This window comes from Felis catus, chromosome A2 (assembly GCF_018350175.1).
Source record: "Felis catus isolate Fca126 chromosome A2, F.catus_Fca126_mat1.0, whole genome shotgun sequence".
NCBI lineage: Eukaryota > Metazoa > Chordata > Mammalia > Carnivora > Felidae > Felis > Felis catus.
In genome coordinates this window covers 1651529-1670785 of record NC_058369.1, presented here as the reverse complement: position 1 = coordinate 1670785, position 19257 = coordinate 1651529, and the positions used below count along the sequence as shown (strand labels likewise).

General features: G+C 56.4%; 1 protein-coding gene across 1 annotated transcript in view; it reads left to right on the top strand.

Moving 5' to 3' along the window:
* Window positions 1-18779, top strand: part of GNG7 (G protein subunit gamma 7) — a 119407-nt gene extending 100628 nt beyond the window's left edge. Inside the window, exons 3-4 of the mRNA XM_023243428.2 lie at window positions 12397-12515; window positions 15963-18779. Coding sequence (XP_023099196.1) covers window positions 12435-12515; window positions 15963-16088 — 207 coding nt within the window. The 5' untranslated portion in view covers window positions 12397-12434 and the 3' untranslated portion in view covers window positions 16089-18779. The remainder of the gene's footprint in view (window positions 1-12396; window positions 12516-15962) is intronic.
* Window positions 18780-19257: the final 478 nt, after the last annotated feature.

Here is a 19257-nt window from a genome sequence, read left to right as displayed (position 1 = left end):
CATACCCAGAGGGGCAGATGGTGGGGAGAGGACCTAGTCACCTCTCAAAGGCCCCACCTCCTGATACTGTCACCTTGGGGATTCAGATTTCAACATGAATTTGGGGGGACACCTTCAGGCGACAACAGCAGGATGGACGCTGGAGGAAGATTTCCTACCTGAGGACAGTGAGTGAGCAGCTTGGACGTTGCACTTGATTCGGGGTGGGGTGACCCCCAGTTTGTGCGTAGAGGAGGGTCAGGCTCCAGCTGTCAGAAGGAGGGATGCAGGGGACTCTGGGGCTTGTCCTTGGGTGTCTTGCTCCCGCCCTAGGCCTGATGCATGTGCGTACGTGATCTTCGCGTGCTGACTTCATTTGTCCCGTGTGTGAAGTCACACAATCCAAAAATGTCACTAGCAAACATCCAAGGCCGCTGTCACTGGAATGCAACAACCAACATAGCATAGTAAAAAAGAGCGCCCTACAGTTTGTAAGACCAACACACAGAACAGCTGCTGAAAAACTGGTTGGAGGTGACTATGGGGTTGGTGGCTCTGATTCGTGTGTGCTCCAGGGCTCTCCCAGGGGCTTCCAGTTCCCGTTGATTTTTCCATGAGAACCCGGATGGTGTCGTCAAGTTCTGTCCCTTCCTCAGTGTCTTCCACTCACTCACGCCTCTTCTACCTTTTATTGGGGGTCCTGTTTCTCTGATATCCCTTTATTCCTACCTTAACAAGGCAGGTCTGCTGGAGAGGCAGTCCACCACTGTTTGTCTGGAGGTGTCTGGGTCTCCTCTTAAATCTTGAAGTTAATTTTCACCAGGTCTAAAGTCTTCACTGAATCCACCTAATCGTTGGTCCTTTTCCCTCCAGCAGCGTACATTTGCCTGTTTGCTTTGTAATTAACCGGTTTTATCAAGGCATGATTCACATTCAGTGAAATGAACACATTGTAAATACACAACTTGATGAGTTTTGACACACACACCCGTGTGCACCAACACCTCCATCAAGACACAGAACATTTCTGATGTCTGACTTCTTTTGCTTGACAGAATATTTTCGGGATCCACACGTGTGGTTTCTCCTCCTCTGCAGGCTGTTTTTTGTCATTGTGTCATCATAACACATAGCGTGGATTAGCACAGTCTGTTTGCTCTCCTGTTGGGGGGCATTTGGGCTGTTTCCAGTTTTTGCTATCATAAATAAAGATGTGTGAACATCTTGTACAAGTCCTTCCACAGAATTATGGTTTCGTTTATCTCGGGTCGGTCCCTAGGAGCGGAATTGCTGGGGCAGAGGGTAGGTGTGTGTTTAGCCTTTTCAGAAACTGATGAGTCATCTTCCAGCGTGATTGTACCGCTTTACTCTTGCATCAGAAATGTGTGAAACTTGCAGCGTTTCCACGCCCTCCCTAACATTTACAGTCGCTGGTCTTTTTTGTCTGTGCCCCGCTAGTTAGTGCTCAAGAAGCAGCTCCCTGGATTTCACTTGTTTTCCGTGATAACTAATCAGGGAGCACCTTTTCACGGGCGCATTGGCGACTTCTCTGTCAGCGTCTAAGATGTTTATGCTGCCTGAGGTTCCAGGACTTCTTGAATCTGTGGCTAAAAGTAGGATTTTGTTCAGTCCTCAGTTTGGGGAGATTGTCATCATCGCTTTGGAGATTGCTTGTGCTCCGTCCTCCCTCCTCCTTCCAGAGTCCCGGTCACATGCGTTAGGCTGTACTGTATCCTCTCCATCTTTCACCTTCTCTTCTGCCTTTCCTTCCCCTCTGTGTCTCTGTGCTTCGTCCTGGGTGTTTTCCCCTGAACTATCCTCCAGCTCAACCAACTCTCTCCTTCGTTGTCTTTAGTGATACTATTCTTTTACATCGAGTCATTACGTTTCAGATATTGGCATTTTCCACATGTTTACTGAGTCCTTTTTCTATAGTTTCCAGTGTGGCTGAAATTCCGGTCTCACCTATTTGTCTTCTTGAATGTAATTAAAACTGTTATTTTTAAAGTTTATTTACGTATTTTGAGAGAGAGAGAGAGAACTCTCTCACACAAGTGGGGAAGAGGCAGAGGGAAAAGGAAAGAGAGAGAATCCTAAGCAGGCTCTGCACCGCCATTGCAGAGCCTGATGCGGGGCTTGAACTAATGAATCATGAGGTCATGACCTGAGCTGAAGTCAGACATGTAACTGATTGAGCCACCCAGGTGCCCCTAACACAGTTATTTTAAAGTGTCTCTCAACTACAGTGTCGGGAACCCCTGCGAGTCTGTTTATATTGCCCATTATTCCTGCTGGGTTTTGTTCATGTGGTCTTACCTCCTTGTATGCCTGGTTATTTCTCGTTGTGTGTTAGACATTGTGTTTCAGACTTGTTTGTGGAAATAGCGTGAATTCTAAGATGATGTTGTTTTCCACTGGAGAGGGTTTATGTTTACTCATGTCCAGCATTTAGGGCTGCTAGCAATCTGGGGTCACCTCAGTCCAGTATCAGGGACTGAGTTTATTCAGCACTCAGCTGCAGTCACCGTAAGAGCCCATCTGCTTCCTGTTTACTTGTATCCTTCTGTGTGTAATAAATGCTGGGACCACATAATTTTGCATGATTATTTGGGAAAAAGTTCTTCAAGGCAATGTCACATACAGTAAAAGTGACGGTAAAATTAAGTCCCATCTAAAATACAGTCTAGTTAGAAAATACCATTCTTTCAAATGTCCAAGAAAAACATACACAACATCTGCCCATGTTGTTCCCAAACCACCACGTCTGGGTTTTTCTTATACTCAGACTGCAGCACCTTGTTCCCCAGTTTGAACCAAGGGGGAGTTCACCCAGCCCCCTCCACGTGGAGGGCCCTGGATCTCAATCTCTGTATCACCAGCCTTGCAAGGCTGATAGAAGCATTGCTCAGCCTCTTGGCAGATTTTCCACTCCTGGGCTGCCGTCCTCCCCTAGACCCTGGCTATAAATTCTTCACTGCCCTAATAACCCTGCAGTGCCTTCAAGCAGATTTCTTCTGTGTTCTGTCCAGCTTTCCTGACTGCCCTCACGGGAGAGTCTGTCCGTGTCAGTTCGCCCACTGTCGTGCAAGCCAAAATCTGCAGATAGAGGTTTTTATTCAAAGTCCAAGTGACTTTAGGTAGAGGCCATCGACGTGAATCGTCTTGATCTTAGAACCACCAGATGACAAACCGGGATCCGTTCTCAGCTTTTAGAACCACCCTCTTATTTCCTAATGGAGGAAGCTAAGACCCAGTTCAGGGCAGAGCCGAGATGTGAACCCACTTCCAGGCGTGCACTGTGTTTTGCACCTTCAGGAAGGGGTGGCTGCCGTTGTGCCCTTGGACAAGGTGCCGGGAAATCACTCCGCTTCTCCCTGAGACCCAAAAGCTCCAGGGGCTCAGCAGGAGGGCTTTGCAGCTAAGGGTCCACAGGGGCCGGAGCGCTTCTGATCATGCTCAGAATGGCTCAGACATGGCCGGGGCATGACCAGCATCATGGGTTTGGGGCACACAGCAGAGCATAAAAGAACCCAGTCTCACCTTTGCTGTGTGGCCTAGAAGGGACAGGGACGTACAAGCATTAGTGGGACAACAGAAAATAGATCATTTCGGGACTCTCCATTTCTGGCTCTCCCCCCCGTTGCCATCCACTTCTATTTTTAATATGATCAACTTCACGCTGCCCAGCTCTTCCCCGAGCCTGTGGGCTTTGTGGCACCTGCCCCACCCGGCCCCTGGGCAGCTGAGGGGAGTGGCCACCTCTGAGCAGCAGCTCCGTGGGGAGCGGGATTTCTCAATAGCTTCCAGCAAACCGGCCCTCCCACCTCCGCCGGGCACAGGATGTGCAGGGCACCCTGTCTCTGGCTTCATCTCTGCAGCAGCTGTGTTTATAGTTAGCAGTTGCCACGGTGCCCCAAAGAGGGCCTCCTGGGGCTGCCGGCCTCTGGACGCCCCCATTCCTTGGCCCTGGAACGTGGGGACCTGGATGTTTGCTGGGCCAGCCCAGGAAGCGAGTGTCGCTCTAAGCACTGCAGAGTTCGCTGGAGCTCAGAGAGGGGAGGTAACTCCCCCAAGGCCAAGCAGCTTTGGGATCTGTGCAGAATTTGGGTCTGCCACCTTCCCCTTGGCTCCACTTTCTACTTCTCTCCTCTCCAGCACCGGCTTCAAGAGTGTGGTTGGTGGAGTTCAAGGGGCAGCTCGCTCGCCCTGTGTATCTTCTTGTGGTCACAGAGGATCGTCGGATGCCGAGAAAATTAAGCCCCCATTTGAAACAAGCTTCTATTTTCGTTCATTGCCATTTCAGTTCAAACCGAACCATCTCGGTTCCAGAAACACGGTTTGCGTTTTGCCCAGATGAACCTCTTTTAGCTGAAGTTTCTTCTGATAAGGAAGTTCCATAAAGGACTTAGATTCTGCCCCCAGGGGACACAGGGCCGTGTCTGGGGATGTCTGTGGCTGGCACGATGCTGGCCTTGGGTGGCTGGGCCAGGGACTGATCACAGGGAATACCCTGGCCTGGGTGTCCTTGGTGCGGAGGTGAAGAGACCCTGGAGTGGGGCGGGGCTGGGGGAGGGGGCCTCCCCAGTGTTGCCCAAGCCGTTTAGGATTTCACAAACACAGAGGGTTCGGCCACCTCGTAGCTTTGCCGACTGGAGCCCCCGCCTTCTCTGCTGACACTCCCACTGCATCTACCCACCAGTCCACCCAGCGAACATTCACGCCAGACCTCATCTGCCCCGTGGGGCTCAGGGCAGCACGGAGCTCCATGAGCAGTTCGGCCCGGTCAGCAATGGTGGCCAGACCTTCCTGGAGGGACGGGCGGTGACAGAAATCCACTCTGCACACAGATGAGCCACGGGAGGACTGGCGAAATCTGAGCAAACGACCAGCATCGGGGTCTCGGCCTGATGTTGTCCTACGGTCACATGGGATGTCACCATTGGCGGGGGGGGCACATGGGACTCTCTGTACTATTTTTGCAACCACCTGTCTATATGATTATTTCAAAGTACAAACTAATGCAGTGACTTTGGGAACCGTTTGGAAAATGTTTAACTTGTAAGGTTAAACATACACCTGCCAGGGAGCCAGAAATCCCACGCCTGGGGCTCACCCAGGAGGACCGGGCACGTGGACCGCCACAAATCCTGCGTGTGAACATACAGCACGGCGTCTTTCACAATCACCGAACACACCCGTGTCGCCCAGTCGGTGCACGGCCAACAATCCCTGCCCTGACCCTGGCGGGGAACACCACACAGCACTGAAAAGGTGCCCTCGGCACACGACGAACCACAAGGACATTGTGCCGAGTGAACCGAGCCAGAGGCTGGACCGTACGAGTCTGTCTGTAGGCTTCCGGGAAGAGGCGACACGACAGGAACAGAGCAGCTCAGGGGGTGCAGGGGCTGACGACAAACAGAAGCTCCAGGAGGTTCTCAGGGTGACGGGGTCCGCATCTGAATGGCGGTATCGGCTCCGCGACACGACGTGCTTGTGCGACCTCATCGCCTCTGGGCCCAAAAGGACAAATCTCACTGCGTGCAAATTATACCTTCACGGAAGAACATTTCATTGAAGGAAATTATAAAAACACTCACTAACAGGGGCGCCTGGGTGGCTCCGTCGGTTAAGCGTCCGACTCTTGATTTGGGCCCAGGTCACAATCTCGCAGTTTTGTGGGTTCGAGCCCCACGTCGGGCTCTGCGCTGACAGTGTGGAGCCTTCTTGGGATTCTCTGTCTCCGTCTCTCTCTGCCCCTCCCCTCTTGCACTGTCTCGGCATCTCCCAAATAAATAAATAAACTTAAAAAAAAAAAGTCACTAACAAAATTGTCATTTTGAGAGGCACCTGGCTGGCTCAGTCGGTGGAGCATGTGTCTCCTGATCTCAGGGCCGTGAGTTCGAGCCCCAAGTCTGCCTTTATCCGTATATATTTTAACACAACGGTAGATGACCGAACATTTGCACTTTGCCATTGTCCCTCTTTGCACACACACCTCCGCGGTGCTCCGCGTTTCTACGGACCGTTTAGAACATTGCATAGTGTTGCACCTGCGAAATGTCCCATTGAATTTGCTGTCCCCCCCCCCCCCCGTTGCAGCGCGAGGCGTGTGCTTTTGTTCTGAGCCTTCACAGTTACAAACAACGCAGCTGTAAACACCTGTCAGTGTTCCCCCTTTAACTCCTTTGGATAATTTCCCCCTTGGGATAAATGCCCAAGCAGAAGATTTGAGGGGACATCCTTGTAGTCCTCAGTGTCCAGTTTCTGAGGCTGAGACGGGTTCACAAGACCAGAGAGTCCGGAATGAGCGCGTCAGGTGGTGGCCTTTCTCCGGCCTTCTGGCGTCGTGGGAAGACAAAGGGGCAGCTCGAGGTGGCATCCGCTGCTCGCCAGGCCGCGTTTCGGTTGCTTTGGTTTTTACCAGTTACACCCCTGCTGACGTGAATTGCCTGAGTGAGCCCTGTGCCGCGTCTCCGTGGGACCCTGGCCCAAGTGTTAGTCACATGCTAAAGGGGTCGCCCATCACCTCACTTGTGGCCTCGGCCTTTCCTGGGTCCACGGTCTCGATTTCTAGTTCACGTCTGTCCTGAAGTTCTGAATGTTTACATAAGATCAGAGCTGCTGATCCTTCTCCATTCATTCCATGGCTTCCATTGCTGAAAAGTGACTGCTCCATGGTTGAGAAGAAACTTTTTCTTTCTTTAAAAAAAAAAAAAAAAATTTTTTTAAGTTTATTCGTTTGCTTATTTATTTATTTATTTAAATTTACTTCCAAGTTAGTTAGCATATAGTGCAATAATGATTTCAGGAGTAGATTCCAGTGAGTCACCCCCTACGTATAACACCCAGTGCTCATCCCAGCGAGTGTCCTCCCTAATGCCCCTTGCCCATTCAGCCCATCCCCCCACCCAAAATTCCCCTCCGGCAACTGTTTGTTCTCTGTATTTAAGGGTCTTTTTAGTGTTTGTCCCCCTCCCTGCTTTTATATTATTTTTGTTCCCCTTCCCTTATGTTCATCTGTTTTGTCTCTTAAAGTCCTCATATGAGTGAAGTCATACGATTTTTGTCTTTCTCTGACTAATTTCACTTCGCATAATACCCTCCGGTTCCATCCACGTAGTTGCAAATGGCAAGATTTCATTCTTTTTGACTGCCGAGTAATACCCCATTGTATATATAGACCACATCTTCTTTATCCATTCATCCATCGATGGACATTTGGACTCTGGGTGGGGGTGGGGGGACGCCTGGGTGGCTCAGTCGTTTTAGCATCTGACTCTTGGTTTCGGCTCAGGTCAAGTTCTCACGGTTGGAGTTCAAGCCCCACATGGGCCTCCGTATTGACAGTGCAGAGCCTGCTTGGGACTCTCTCTCTCTCCCTCTCTCTCCGCCCCTAGGGAGCAGGGAGAGAGAGAATCAAAAGCAGTTTCCACGCTGTGAGCGCAGAGCCCAACGCGGAGCTTGAACTCACAAACGGTGAGATCATGACCTGAGCCGAAACCAAGAGTCGGATGCTAAACTGACTGAGCCCCCAGACATCCCAAGAATAAATATTCACTGGTTTGTGTTTATTTTCTTTCTTATTCTATGGCTGTTTATATGGGACCTCTTTGGATGTGAATAAAGGTCTGATCTAATCCAGTGGTTCTCACCTAGGGGCAGCTCTGCCCTCAGGGGACACCGGGCAGTGTCTGGGGACATCTGTGGTTGTCACACAGGGGGGAGGGGCCCTGGCACTGAGGGAGTGGGGCCACAGATGTTGCTCGGGCCACACAGCACCCAGGACACCCCAGAGAGAACAGCCCAGCCCAGTGTCCAAAGTGCCAGGGGGGCAGAGACCCCACCCTAAACTGTTTCCCCATTTTGCCTTATTTGCGCCCACCGTGGAAGAAATACTGCCCGTCCCCAGGGTTGTCTAATCCTTATGTGCACTGGAAGGTCAGATCTGTCTGGGGGTCACTGCCCCCCCTTTCTAGTTACCTCTGCTTCACGATATACCCCAGGGCCGGGGGGGGGGGGCCTCCGTTGTCCTTGCCTTTCACACATTTGTTCATGTGATTCTTCTGCAGGAGCCCCCCCCAAACCTGGCATGGCTTCCTGGCCCTCGACTCAGATCCCAGGCAGGGCCTGGTGACATCCCTTAAGGCTCTGGTTTTAGGTGAACTTCACCCCAGGTTGTTCCCCTGGACCCTCAACAGGGGCAGAACCGGGAGTCAGCACGGTGACCGGCTGCCCACCACCCACCTGCCCACAGCTTGCCACGGCTCTGCCACGGCTCCTGGGGGCCCCCTGCGGCTCTGCTGGCCCAGGCAGGTCCGGCCAGGTCGGGCGCCTGGTGCCATCACGTGCTTCCTGCGTTGCGGCGACGGGTGAGGAATGTTCCCTGGGCTGACTCAGCATAGCTGCCTGGTCTCCCGGGGCCATGGCTGGGCCGTGAGTCAGTGACGGACTATGACACCAGCCAGGAGGAGGCTGGAGTCTGCTGCACGGGCTGGTGGTGACACAGCCGGTGTCTGTTCCTAGCGTCTCCGCGCGCTCACGCGCACACACACGCACGCGTGCTCACCCACTCACATGCACACGTACACTCGTACGCCCACACACATGCGTGTGCATGCAGTATACATACACACCGACACGCACACGTATAAACACATCTCACACGATGCACATTATGACATACAGACATGCACACGTATACTCACATAAGTACACACACGCCCATGTCCACACGTACATGCTCGTGCACGCACACGCACGACACATCTATGTGCAGACGTGCACATGCACTCACGCGTGTGTATACACACATGCATACAAGTGCCCCGAACATTCACACACACTCCTGCACACAAGTTTGTGTACATGCACACGCACGCACACCCCCAGCGCAGCCATCTCGGCCGTTCTCTGGGGCCTGGGTCATAACCCAGCCCAGAGGCAGCCTCTCGGGACATTGGGCCTGGAACAGAAAGCCGGCCACTCGGGAGCTTCACGCTTCGGAGAGAGGCCACAGTTGGGGGTGGCCACGCGGTGCAGGGGTCCTAGAGTCCTGGCGGACACTTCTGAGTGTGGATGCTGAGCAGGATTCCCCGGCCTTCCAAGGAAAACAGGCCATGGGGCCAGCCTGTTTGTTCTCCATTCGCATCTATATTTAGCGCTGAGTAATTTAGATATTTTTAAGCCCAACCAAGGGCAGTTTTCCCTGAGTTGGATGTTTTGTGGCTGCTTTGAAGCTCTCTGCTGAATCAGAGCCCTCTGGAAACCCACACGTGGGCTCTGTGCTCCCAGAACAGACACACTCAGGCCTTTTCTGACCCAAAGCGGGGCTGGATGTCTGCCGGGAGGGACGGGGAGCCAGGCAGTGTGGAAGGATTTTTTTTTTTTTCTAATTGAGACTTGTACGGAGGTCACCGTAGATTCATGTGCAGTTATAACAAATCAGAGAAGCAATCCATGTATCGTTCACTCTGTTTTTCCCGACGGTAACATTCTGTGGAAGTGTGACCAGCACCACGAAAAGCCCCTCCCGACAAGGCCTCCACCCCCAACCTCAGCAACCATGAACCTGTCCCCCATCCGGACTACAATTTTGTCTTCTCAAAAACGGTGTGTAAATGGTGTATGAACACACACCATGTAACCTTTGGGGATTGGCTTGTGTCATGCAATGTAACGGCCTGGAGATCTCCCGAAAGTGTTGTGTCAACCCTCCTTTTTTTTTTTTTTTTTTTTTTTTTAATCATTATTGCTAAGTAGGAAATGTTTTGAAAATCCCAAGCCTGCCTTTGCTGTTCTGTGGCCGTAGTGGCCACCAGGCAGACAGCGCAAGCTGCATCCTGACGGAAGACAGGGTGCCCTCTGCTCCCTGGCGGGGTGTCTTCCCAGACCCCCACCTTGGGCGTGACGCCAGGACGGGTCCTCCTGGGAACTTCCCCAGCCTGAACGCTGCAAACACTGGGCCGTTCTCGGGGTGCGTCCCGGGCACTGTGGGAGCTGAGTGGGGTCCTCGACCACACCCCCTCGGTGCCAGGATTCCCCCAGTCCTGATGACCAGAGACGTCCCCAGACAGGGCCCCGTGTCCCCTGGGGGCAGCATCGCTCATTAGAACGACGGTACTAGAGCTCACTAAATGAAGGCTGTGGGAAGAGTAGAATTTTCCCTGCTGTAAGGAAGAGGAAAAAATGTGCACCCCCGAATTGTAAGAATAAATTAACACCACCCATATGCTGCTGGTGTGGATGTAAAGTGGTGCAGCCGCCCTGGAAAACGGCTTGGCACTTTCCTTAAAAATTGAACATGCAAATTACATCCCTCAGCGTTTATCTCAGAGAAATATATAGACTTGTGTTTGCACAGAAATCTGCACGCCCTTGTGGCAGCCGTACGTGATGGCCGGAAACTGGAATCGGCAGGTGCACCGCCGAGCCGGGGCCGGTCCACGCGGGGAACGCCGCTCAGCAGTGACCTCGTGGCGCGCGCAACAGGCTGGGCGCATCTCCACAGGATTAAGCGCAGTGGGGAAAAATCCCAAAAGGTTATGTGCCCTGTGGTTCCACACGTGCAACGGTCCCGAAACGGTGGCAGCTTCGGAAAGGAAAACGTCACCGGAGAGTGGGGGGCGGGGAGGGGCGGGGACGCAACCGCCCTGAGGCTTCCGTGCGTGCGCGTCATGCTGACCGCGGGTTTTGCAAGGTGTTTCCAGAGGGGAAACCGTGCATAGGGTACGCACGTCTCCGCACGTCTCCGCCCTTTCCTACCACTGCATGTGACTCTCCAGGCACCTCAAAAGTTTTAATGGAATTAAAAATAAATTAATAAAAATGTTTTCGGAAAGAAAAAAGATCACCCCCTCCCCCAAACAATAGCGAAGCGGGAATCATTGGCGCCATAAAGGATTGGTTTTCTCGGTGGGCGAGCAGGTGGGGAGCCACTCTGACGGGCCCTGAACACCCAAGTCCTGAAGGTGCGGGGAGGCGGGGCGGGGAGCAAGCAGACCACTGGGCGTTAGCTGCTCAATAAAAGCAGCAAATACCCCACCACCACCCCCTCCACGGAGCAGCGGTCCTGGGAAAATTAGTGGAAGGGCTACTTGGGATTTGGGAAGAGGGTTTATCTGGAATCATTTGCCTGTGCTAAATGGGCTACTCTGAGCACACCATCCACACTCAAAGACGCTGCAGGGGGAGTGAATACAGCCCCCCCCCAATTCATTTCCACCAGATCCTCAGCATGGGGCCTTAAGTGGAAATAGGGGCTTTGCAGATGCAATTAGTTAAGGAGAAGTCGTACTGGATTAGTGTCCTTAGAAGAAAGCCATGTGAGGACAAGGCAGAGATTGAGTGATGTGGCCACGCCAGGGACCGCTGGCCACACCAGCCACTGGAAGAGGCAGGAAGGACCCTCCCTGGGCCCTCCAGGGGGAGCGCAGCCCTGCCCCACCTGGATCTTTGACATCTGGCCTCCAGAATGTGGGAGAACAATTTCCTGCTGTTTTCCATACCCCAGCCTGTGGTCATTTGTCCCGACCACCCCAGCACATCAGAAAGCTCTGGAAAACCCTGCAAAACCAAGTGGGCTCCCTGCACCGCCCCCCCCCCCCCGCTGCCCCCAGAAGCCTCTCCTGGGCCAGAAGCGGGAGCCAGAACTTCTCGCTCCTGCGGAGAGCCCCGGGAAGCCTTCTGTGGGAGCCCAGGTCACTCCGCGTGGCTGTGTCCCAAGGACAGCCAGAACTGGGCACTGACAGCCACGGCCTCCCCCTGCGTACCACCACCCTTAGCTTGGTTCTCAGGGCAGTGACCGGTGCATGGTGGGCCCCCCTGGGGTGGGTTGTGGGGCAAATTAGCCCCTGGATAAAGGAAGTGATGCCAGACCCAGGACCCACAGCACATAGATGCTGCCCAGGTGACCCACCTTGGTCCAGAGCCAAGGTCTCACCCAGACGACTCTGCCCCCCAGGGAACTCAGGCCATGTCTGGGCACATCTGTGGCCATCACCACTGGGACGTCCTGGCATCGAAGGGTGGGGCTGGGAACGTCCCCCGAACGCCCCCGGAGAGTGACCCTGCCCAGTGTCAGTGGTGCCGGGGGGCCTGGAGTGAGGCAGGGATCAGAGAAAGTGTCCCTTGAGGCCCTCATTCCAAGCCAACCACGAGCGGACTCTGTGGTCTGGTGAACCATCCTGAGACCCTGGGTGGTCTCAACCAGGGAGCACTTACCCCCGACCAGCCCAGGGGGACTGTGGGAGACGGCTCCACTAGTCCTCCCACCGCCCCCACCCCGACCTGGGCACACGGGCGCCACGGCTCAGGTGGGGCACCAGGAGGCCCTGAGGCTTCCGGAAGGGGCGTCCTGCCTCTCTGTCCCCGTGGGGCCTCAGCAGCCAGTTCACATCCTGTCTGCTTCCCCTGCAGCCCTCTGGACGACAGGGGCCCGGAGCTGATGGCAGACAATGTCAGCCACTAACAACATAGCCCAGGCCCGGAAGCTGGTGGAACAGCTCCGCATCGAAGCCGGGATCGAGCGCATCAAGGTGAGCCTGGCAGGCGGGTGGGCAGAGGGGCCGAGAAGGGAGGAGACCCTGCAAGGAGGCCCGGTTCGGGAGGGGGGGCTTTCTTCCAACTGTGCCCCTTGCTGTGTGAGCTTGGGCCACTCACTAACCTCTCTGAGCCCCAGATTCCTCAATGGGAAGACACAGCTGACACAGAACCTGTGTCACGGGCTGTTGCGGGCATCCCATGTGCCGCAGAGCTTTGTCAGGGCCGTGAGACCAGAGGCAGGGCTGAGCCCGCCCCCAGCCCTCAGGGCCCTTCCCCACCCCACCCCACCCCCTGCCCCCGAGAGCCCTAGGCCTCCAGCTTGAGGCAGGCACTTGCCCATGGACTCTGTCTGGTTCCCTGGTGCAACAGACACAGACAGAAGGTAGAGACGTGGTCCAGAGACGGCAGGACCCAGGGCCCTCGGCCGTCTACGTTCTTCACTTATGCCTCGTTTGAATTTTTTTGAAATAAGCGTGTTTGTTTCTTATACTAAAAAAAGAAAAGGGACAAGTAGTTCCTGTGCACAGACACTTAACCCATCAGGGACCAGAGACCCGAAACGAAGTAGCTCCTCAGACAGACCTGTTCTTTTTCCTAATAATTTGCATAACATGAAGTTAACTGTTTCTTTTAAAGGGCACTGACAGTTTGGTAGCTTTTCGTACATTCACAGAGTTGTGCAAGCATCATTGCAGAACATTCTAGCAGCCCAAAGGGAAATCCTGTCCCCGCCAGCTGTTACCTCTACCCCTTCCCCAGCCCCCAGCCCCCGGCCCCCACGAGCCCCCTTCCCATCCGTGGATGACCCTGTTCTGGACGTTTCACACACACGGACTCACACCCCGTGTGGCCTCTCGTGTCTGGTTCCCTCCCTGCGCGTCGTGTGTTCAGGGTCGGTCCACGGGGCGGCGGGGGTGGGCGCTTCGCTCCGGCTTGAGGCTGCGGACGTGCGCGTGCGCGGTGGACACGTTGTGTTTAATATAGGTGAATTTTAAGTCCACAAGGGGACATCAGGGCGACATCCAGGGCTCACGGATTTCTCCCATAAACATGGCAGGGGCCAGCCATGCAGTCGTGGCCTCTTCCATGAAAAAGGTGACTGATTCTTTTCAAAGTCACCTGCTCATCAAACCCATGCCTTTGCAAAGGAGGTCGAGGCACCTCCAATCATGGTCTCGTGCCCCAGGCCCCAGCTAGTGAGTGGCCGGAAGTCTCCCCGTAGAAGACCCGGGTGGTTCCCGTGTCTGCAGCGGCCCTGCTTCAGCCGCTCCCTGGATCAGTCAGGGCTGTCCAGAGAAACAGAGCCAACAGGATGTGTATAGAGGGAACGAAAGGTATTCAGGAATTGGCTCACAGAACCGTGGAGGCTGGCGAATCCACAGGGCAGACTGGAGACTCAGGGCAGAGCTGATGCTGCAGCTCGAGTCCCCAAGGCTGCCGGGAGGCAGAATTCCTGGTCTCCGAAGGCCTTCAACTGATTGCATGTGGCCCACCCACATTTAGAGGGTCATATGCTCTACTCAGAGTCAGCCAATTTAAACGTTAATCTCAGATTAAAATGACCTTCCCAGTGACATCTAGACTGGTGTTTGGCCAAGTACTTGGATACCGTGGCCTGGCCAAGTGGACATACAAAATCAAACATCAACCCCACGGATCTCTTCAGACTTTGATTTTCTGAGCACCCGCCATTCCCTGGTCTCGGGCGGCAGATGGGCTCCCGCAGACTCACGCCTGACTGACATCCCTCAGTGGAAGGACATGCACAGCAGTGCCAGGTGGAAAGGCAGGGCTGCTCCAGCCCCCCAGGTTTGGGGGGGGGGCTCCCCCGACGTGTCTGTCTGAATGTTCCAGAACCCTGAGCATTCAAAGGATTCATTCGGGCTGGAAAAAGAGAAAGCCTCAGTCAAAGCGGCTTCCCTCTGGTGAGCCGGTGCGGCCACAGCCCTGACGGAGAGCGTGATTCACCAGCCTGTTTGATGTTGGGCAGGGCCACTCCTCCCCCCCAAGCCCCCCCATCCCCTCCTACCCGTCCTGCCTGAGGCTGTGCACCCCCAAATCTGTGGCCAGAACCTTGAACGTCGGTACGCCTGAAAGGCCGGGGGAGCCAGCGCCTGGCAAGTGGCAGCGTGGCGGGCATGGGGGCGGCCCCGGCACTCAGGGCAGAGCCTTCCTGTGGATGCCAGGGTGTCAGCGGGGGCCACATGCCGGAGCCACAACATCAGTTATTTCCAGGGTCCGGAGGCTATTCTAGTTGTTTCCGAGAGTTGCTTTCCAAATACAACTCTAGAAACCAAGCTCCTGTGGCTCATCCGAGGCAGGCCTGGGAGTGGCCAGCATGCTCAGGACAGTGGCAATTGTCACCGCATGTGGGTAGCAGTGTCCCCGCGGTGAACCCAGAGGCCGGCCTGGAGACCTGGCAGCACAGGGGACAAGGTCGGGCGTCCTTGGCTTGTGGGGTGCAGGGTCCAGGGTGCAGAGGCGCCACCCCGGTGGCAGACCTGGGGGGAGTTCTCAAAGCCTCCCTCACCCCTGCCTAGTCTCGCCCGCTCACACCCACATGGCTGCTCCTTTGTCACCTTGCAGGTGGGAAGGCAGGGGGCCGAACCGTGCTGGCTGTTCCTCCAGCACAGAGGAGACCAGGACCCCTTCACCCAGCACCCAGCCCCCAGCCCTGCCCGGGTGAGCAGAGTGGGGTGGCACCCTCTGCTGTGACCCCACCAGCCCCCCAGATCCCTGGGCCCTGGCCAGCTCGGGCTGCCAGAGACACAACGTGGAAGGGACTGTGTGGTGGCCCCTCCGATGTGGACAGGCTCTTCCAGAGCCGCCCGGACTGGGGCAGGGGTGGGGGGGGGAGGGGTGGACCTTGGACTAAATCCTAAAGAGGGCTCTGTCTCTCCCTGACCTTCTGTCCAAAATCTGGGCAGCTCCTGCTGAGGGACCCAGTCCCTTCTTTAATCTTTTTTAAATCGTGGTAGAACACACATAACTTAAAACCTACCATTAGTGATCACACACACGCAGAGTTGTGCAACCACCACCTTTGTCTAGTTCCAGAACATTCCATCACACCAAAAAGTAACCCGGGCCTCATCAGCTGTCACCCCTCCCCCAGCGCCTGGCCCCCCCCCACCAGCCCCCTTCCTGTCCCGGGATGAGCCCGTTCTGGACATTTCACACACGTGGACTCACACCCCGTGTGGCCTCTTGTGTCTGGGTCCCCCCCTGAGCGTCGTGTGTTCGGGGTCCGAACGCGGGGCGGCAGGCGTGGGGCCTCTCGCTCCTGCTCGCGGCTGAGTGTTGTGCGCGTGCGCGGTGGACACTGTGTGTATCCGCTCACCTGCGGGGGTGCTCCTGGGTTGTTCCCGCCATGTTGGCAGTGGACGTGGCCATGGCCGCCCGCCTGACCTCTCCTCTCCCGTCCTTGTGCCCACGCACAGGTGTCCAAAGCCTCATCGGAACTCATGAGCTACTGCGAGCAGCACGCCCGGAATGACCCCCTGCTGGTCGGAGTCCCCGCGTCCGAGAACCCCTTTAAGGACAAGAAGCCCTGTATTATTCTGTAGCGTTGTCCCTCCGTGTGTCCCTGCCTGTGTCTCTCGCTCCGCTAGGGCGTCTGCACCACGCACTCCGGCAACACCTCTCATGTCCCCAAACCTCCGGTTCCGGAAGGAACGCGAGCCGCTGCCTCCACGGATGGGGTAAACTCCTCTCCCGGCCCGGCCAGAAGATGACGCTGGGGCCGCGGCCGCTTCCCATCAGGAGTAACAGAGATCCCGAGTGACGTGGTAACAATTTTCGGAAACTCTGGGTTGCCGGGGGGCTGCGGTCCAGAGCCCGGCCGCGGCGCGAGAAGGGAAGAAGGACTGGCCGCTGGCCCCCTGGCGCCCCGGCGGGTGGCCAGTCTCACCCGCTGGGCCGTTTGTGAAACACTTGGCCAGGTCCCTGCTGCCGTGTTCTTTTTCTCCTAAGCAGAGGAAAATTGGGTGGTGGGGGGCGGGTCATGGGAAACCTCTTTGGAAACTGGTCTCCTTTTCAGTTAAGCGGTTGTTATTCCGCAGCGCTGGGCCCAGAGCTGGGGGGCTGAGCCTGCAGCTGACGGTTGTTTAAAATGCACCCAGGGAATTTAGGGGCCGGGAAGGGGGCTTTGTCTGTGACGTGCACCCCGTGCGGCCAAGTGTCGCCCTGCTGCGTGGCATGTGTGCGGCCTCTGTACGGCATGCACCACCCAACAGCCAGGCCGTGGCCCCCCGCCCTTTCCTGGGACCCCACCCATCCCACAAAGGGATTCTCCGCAACTTGTCCCGCTCACCGGAATGGCCGGCGGCGTTCCGTCCGGTGTTGAGCACGAAACGTCGACGTGGGCCGTGGTCACACCTGGCTCTTCCGGGTTGTTGTGTCGTGTTGTGTTTTTTTCCACTTTAGTGCATCGCTACGGCCATTTTGCAAAGAGGAATGCAGCCAGAGGAGGCCCTTCCTGGGGGGCCAAAAGGTGTTAGGTGACCAGAAGGAGCCACAGGGCCTCACCCGTGTGACTCCTCGCCCTTCCCTTCCCTGCAGTGGTTCGTCTTTAGTCCCTTGGCCTCTGGTACGACCCGGGCAGTGGAAGGAGCCGGAGGTACACGGAGGGCACAAGGCACACCCGTCCCCACACCCCCACCCCCCCGCCCCGCACCAGGACAGGCCTCACCCCAGGGCCTCGTGCGGACCTCCATGCTCCTGCCCCCACTCGAGCCCCCTGCTAGTGCCAAGGCCCAAATCCCACCAACGCTACGCTCAGGGGGACGGAGGATGTGTGCACGGGCTGGCGGGTGACTCCCCCCTGGTGTGCGGGCTGTAGGCCTGGCCTCGCTCCCCGGCTCCCAGCTCTCTCCGGCCGGTCCGGGAGCACCAGGGGCTTTGGGGAGCCCAGCCTCTCCAAACCTGCGGTTGGATGGGGAAGCCTTGGCCGCCTTTCATTGGGCAGGGAGCCAGCCTCTCACTGTCCCCCACAGAGCAGCAAGAGGGAACAAAACCCGTTCCCCACCGGGGAGGCCGGGGCGCAGCAGGATCTACCCAGAGACTGGGGGTGGGGGCGGCTGGCAGGGTGAGGCCTGTCCAGGCCACTTCTGTGCAAGAAGCCTTAATCCCTGAGCCCCAACCTTCCCCTGCGTCCCCACTGTCCTGGTCTAATGCTCTGGCCGTGGGGCCCCACCCCAGCGGCCCCCCAGAGAGGCCAGCGGGAGGGGAGGCGAGGTGAAACCCAGGAGCCCGGCTGAGGGCCGAGAGGTTGAACCGAGTCCGGCAGCCACAGCGCCCCCCCCCCCCAGCCCTGAAGTGAACCTAGGTCAGAGCCCCCCCGGGGCTGAGGGGTCTGAGTAAACTAGGCCCAGAGAGGGTGAGGATGGGCCGTACTCCCCGCCCCCATCCTGCCCCAGGAGCCCCAGCCTCGGCCCAGGGAGGTGGCTGTCACAGGAGCCCCACCACGGGTGTCTTTCTGAGTGAGAAAAACCCTTCCTTTTGCCTTCTCAAGTAAATCTCCGTGTCTGTAGTGTAGAACTGGAGGGCCCGTGCTTCCCAGGCCAGTGTCCTGCATGAACACGTGTGCAGGGCTCTGCGGGAGCTGGCGGGTGGCAGCCCGCATTTCAGCCACATCAAGAGGGGGCATTAAGGGCACGCCGCCCCCCAAAATAAACAGTGGCAGGAGACACAGGGTTTCCCTTTCTTTAGCCTGCCTGGGTGTCCCCCGGGGCTGACAGCTGGGGCCCCTTCCCTCCCCTCCCCTCCCCCACTCCAGAAGGAGCTAGAAGGCACACTCCTCCCCACAGCGGTCCCCCAGGCCAAGAATTAAGTGACTGGGTGGTGGTGACCTCTGGCCCCCAGGGATGTGCGGTCCTTCTTCCTGTGACCCTGGCTGACCCCCTCCATGTCCGGGCGCTGGACCTCCAGGCAGCTCATCCGTGTCTGTGGGGCCCCAGCCCCACCGAGCTCTGGGGGCAGGAAAAGGCCACCAGCCCACCCGAGGGCGAGTGACCAGGAGCAACTTCCAGGCCCAGGGGAGGCCACCGAGGGTTGCTCGTCCTTCAAGAACACTTAGAAAAAGCCAGCCTGCCACGGAGTCTCTGGAAAAGAAGCCCTAACCATGGCCAAACATTGTACAGACCGGTTCCGGTCCGCAGAAGCCATCTGTGGTTCTAGCAGGTTCTACCCCGTCTCCGTTTGGATGTTCAGTGGCTTTTATTTCTGATTTTAAAAAAATTTCCAGGTGTCTACACCCACTTTGCAGTGTTTTAATATTGTGTGGAATTGTTCATACAGAGTGAACCGATCCCCAGTGCAAAGGCTCACTGGTCCTTCTGTCCATGCCCCCTGCCTGCTGGGGGTGGGGGTCGGGGCAGGACAGGCTGGTCCCCTCCCCTGGCTGCTGGGCGGGTACCCCAGATGGAGCGTGGCCTCAGGCGGCCCCAGAGAACAGCTGTCAGCTTCGACAGGCTTTCCAGCCTGTTGTTAGAAAACCTCGAGGAGCGAAGTTCGAGGACCGCTAGCCCTGTGCCCCGCGGTTCGAGATTGTTTCCGTCCAGCGTGGCCTGTAGGAGGGCGCGTCACTCTGCTGAGGGCTTGGAGTGCTCCGGGCCTGTTGTCCCCTGTGTCCAGGCACCAGGGGCCACCGGGGAGCCCAGGGGACAGGCCAAGTGAGTCACGGTCCCAATTCAGACCAGACAGTGGAGAGTTCGATTTTTGGTAACAAATCTGTAA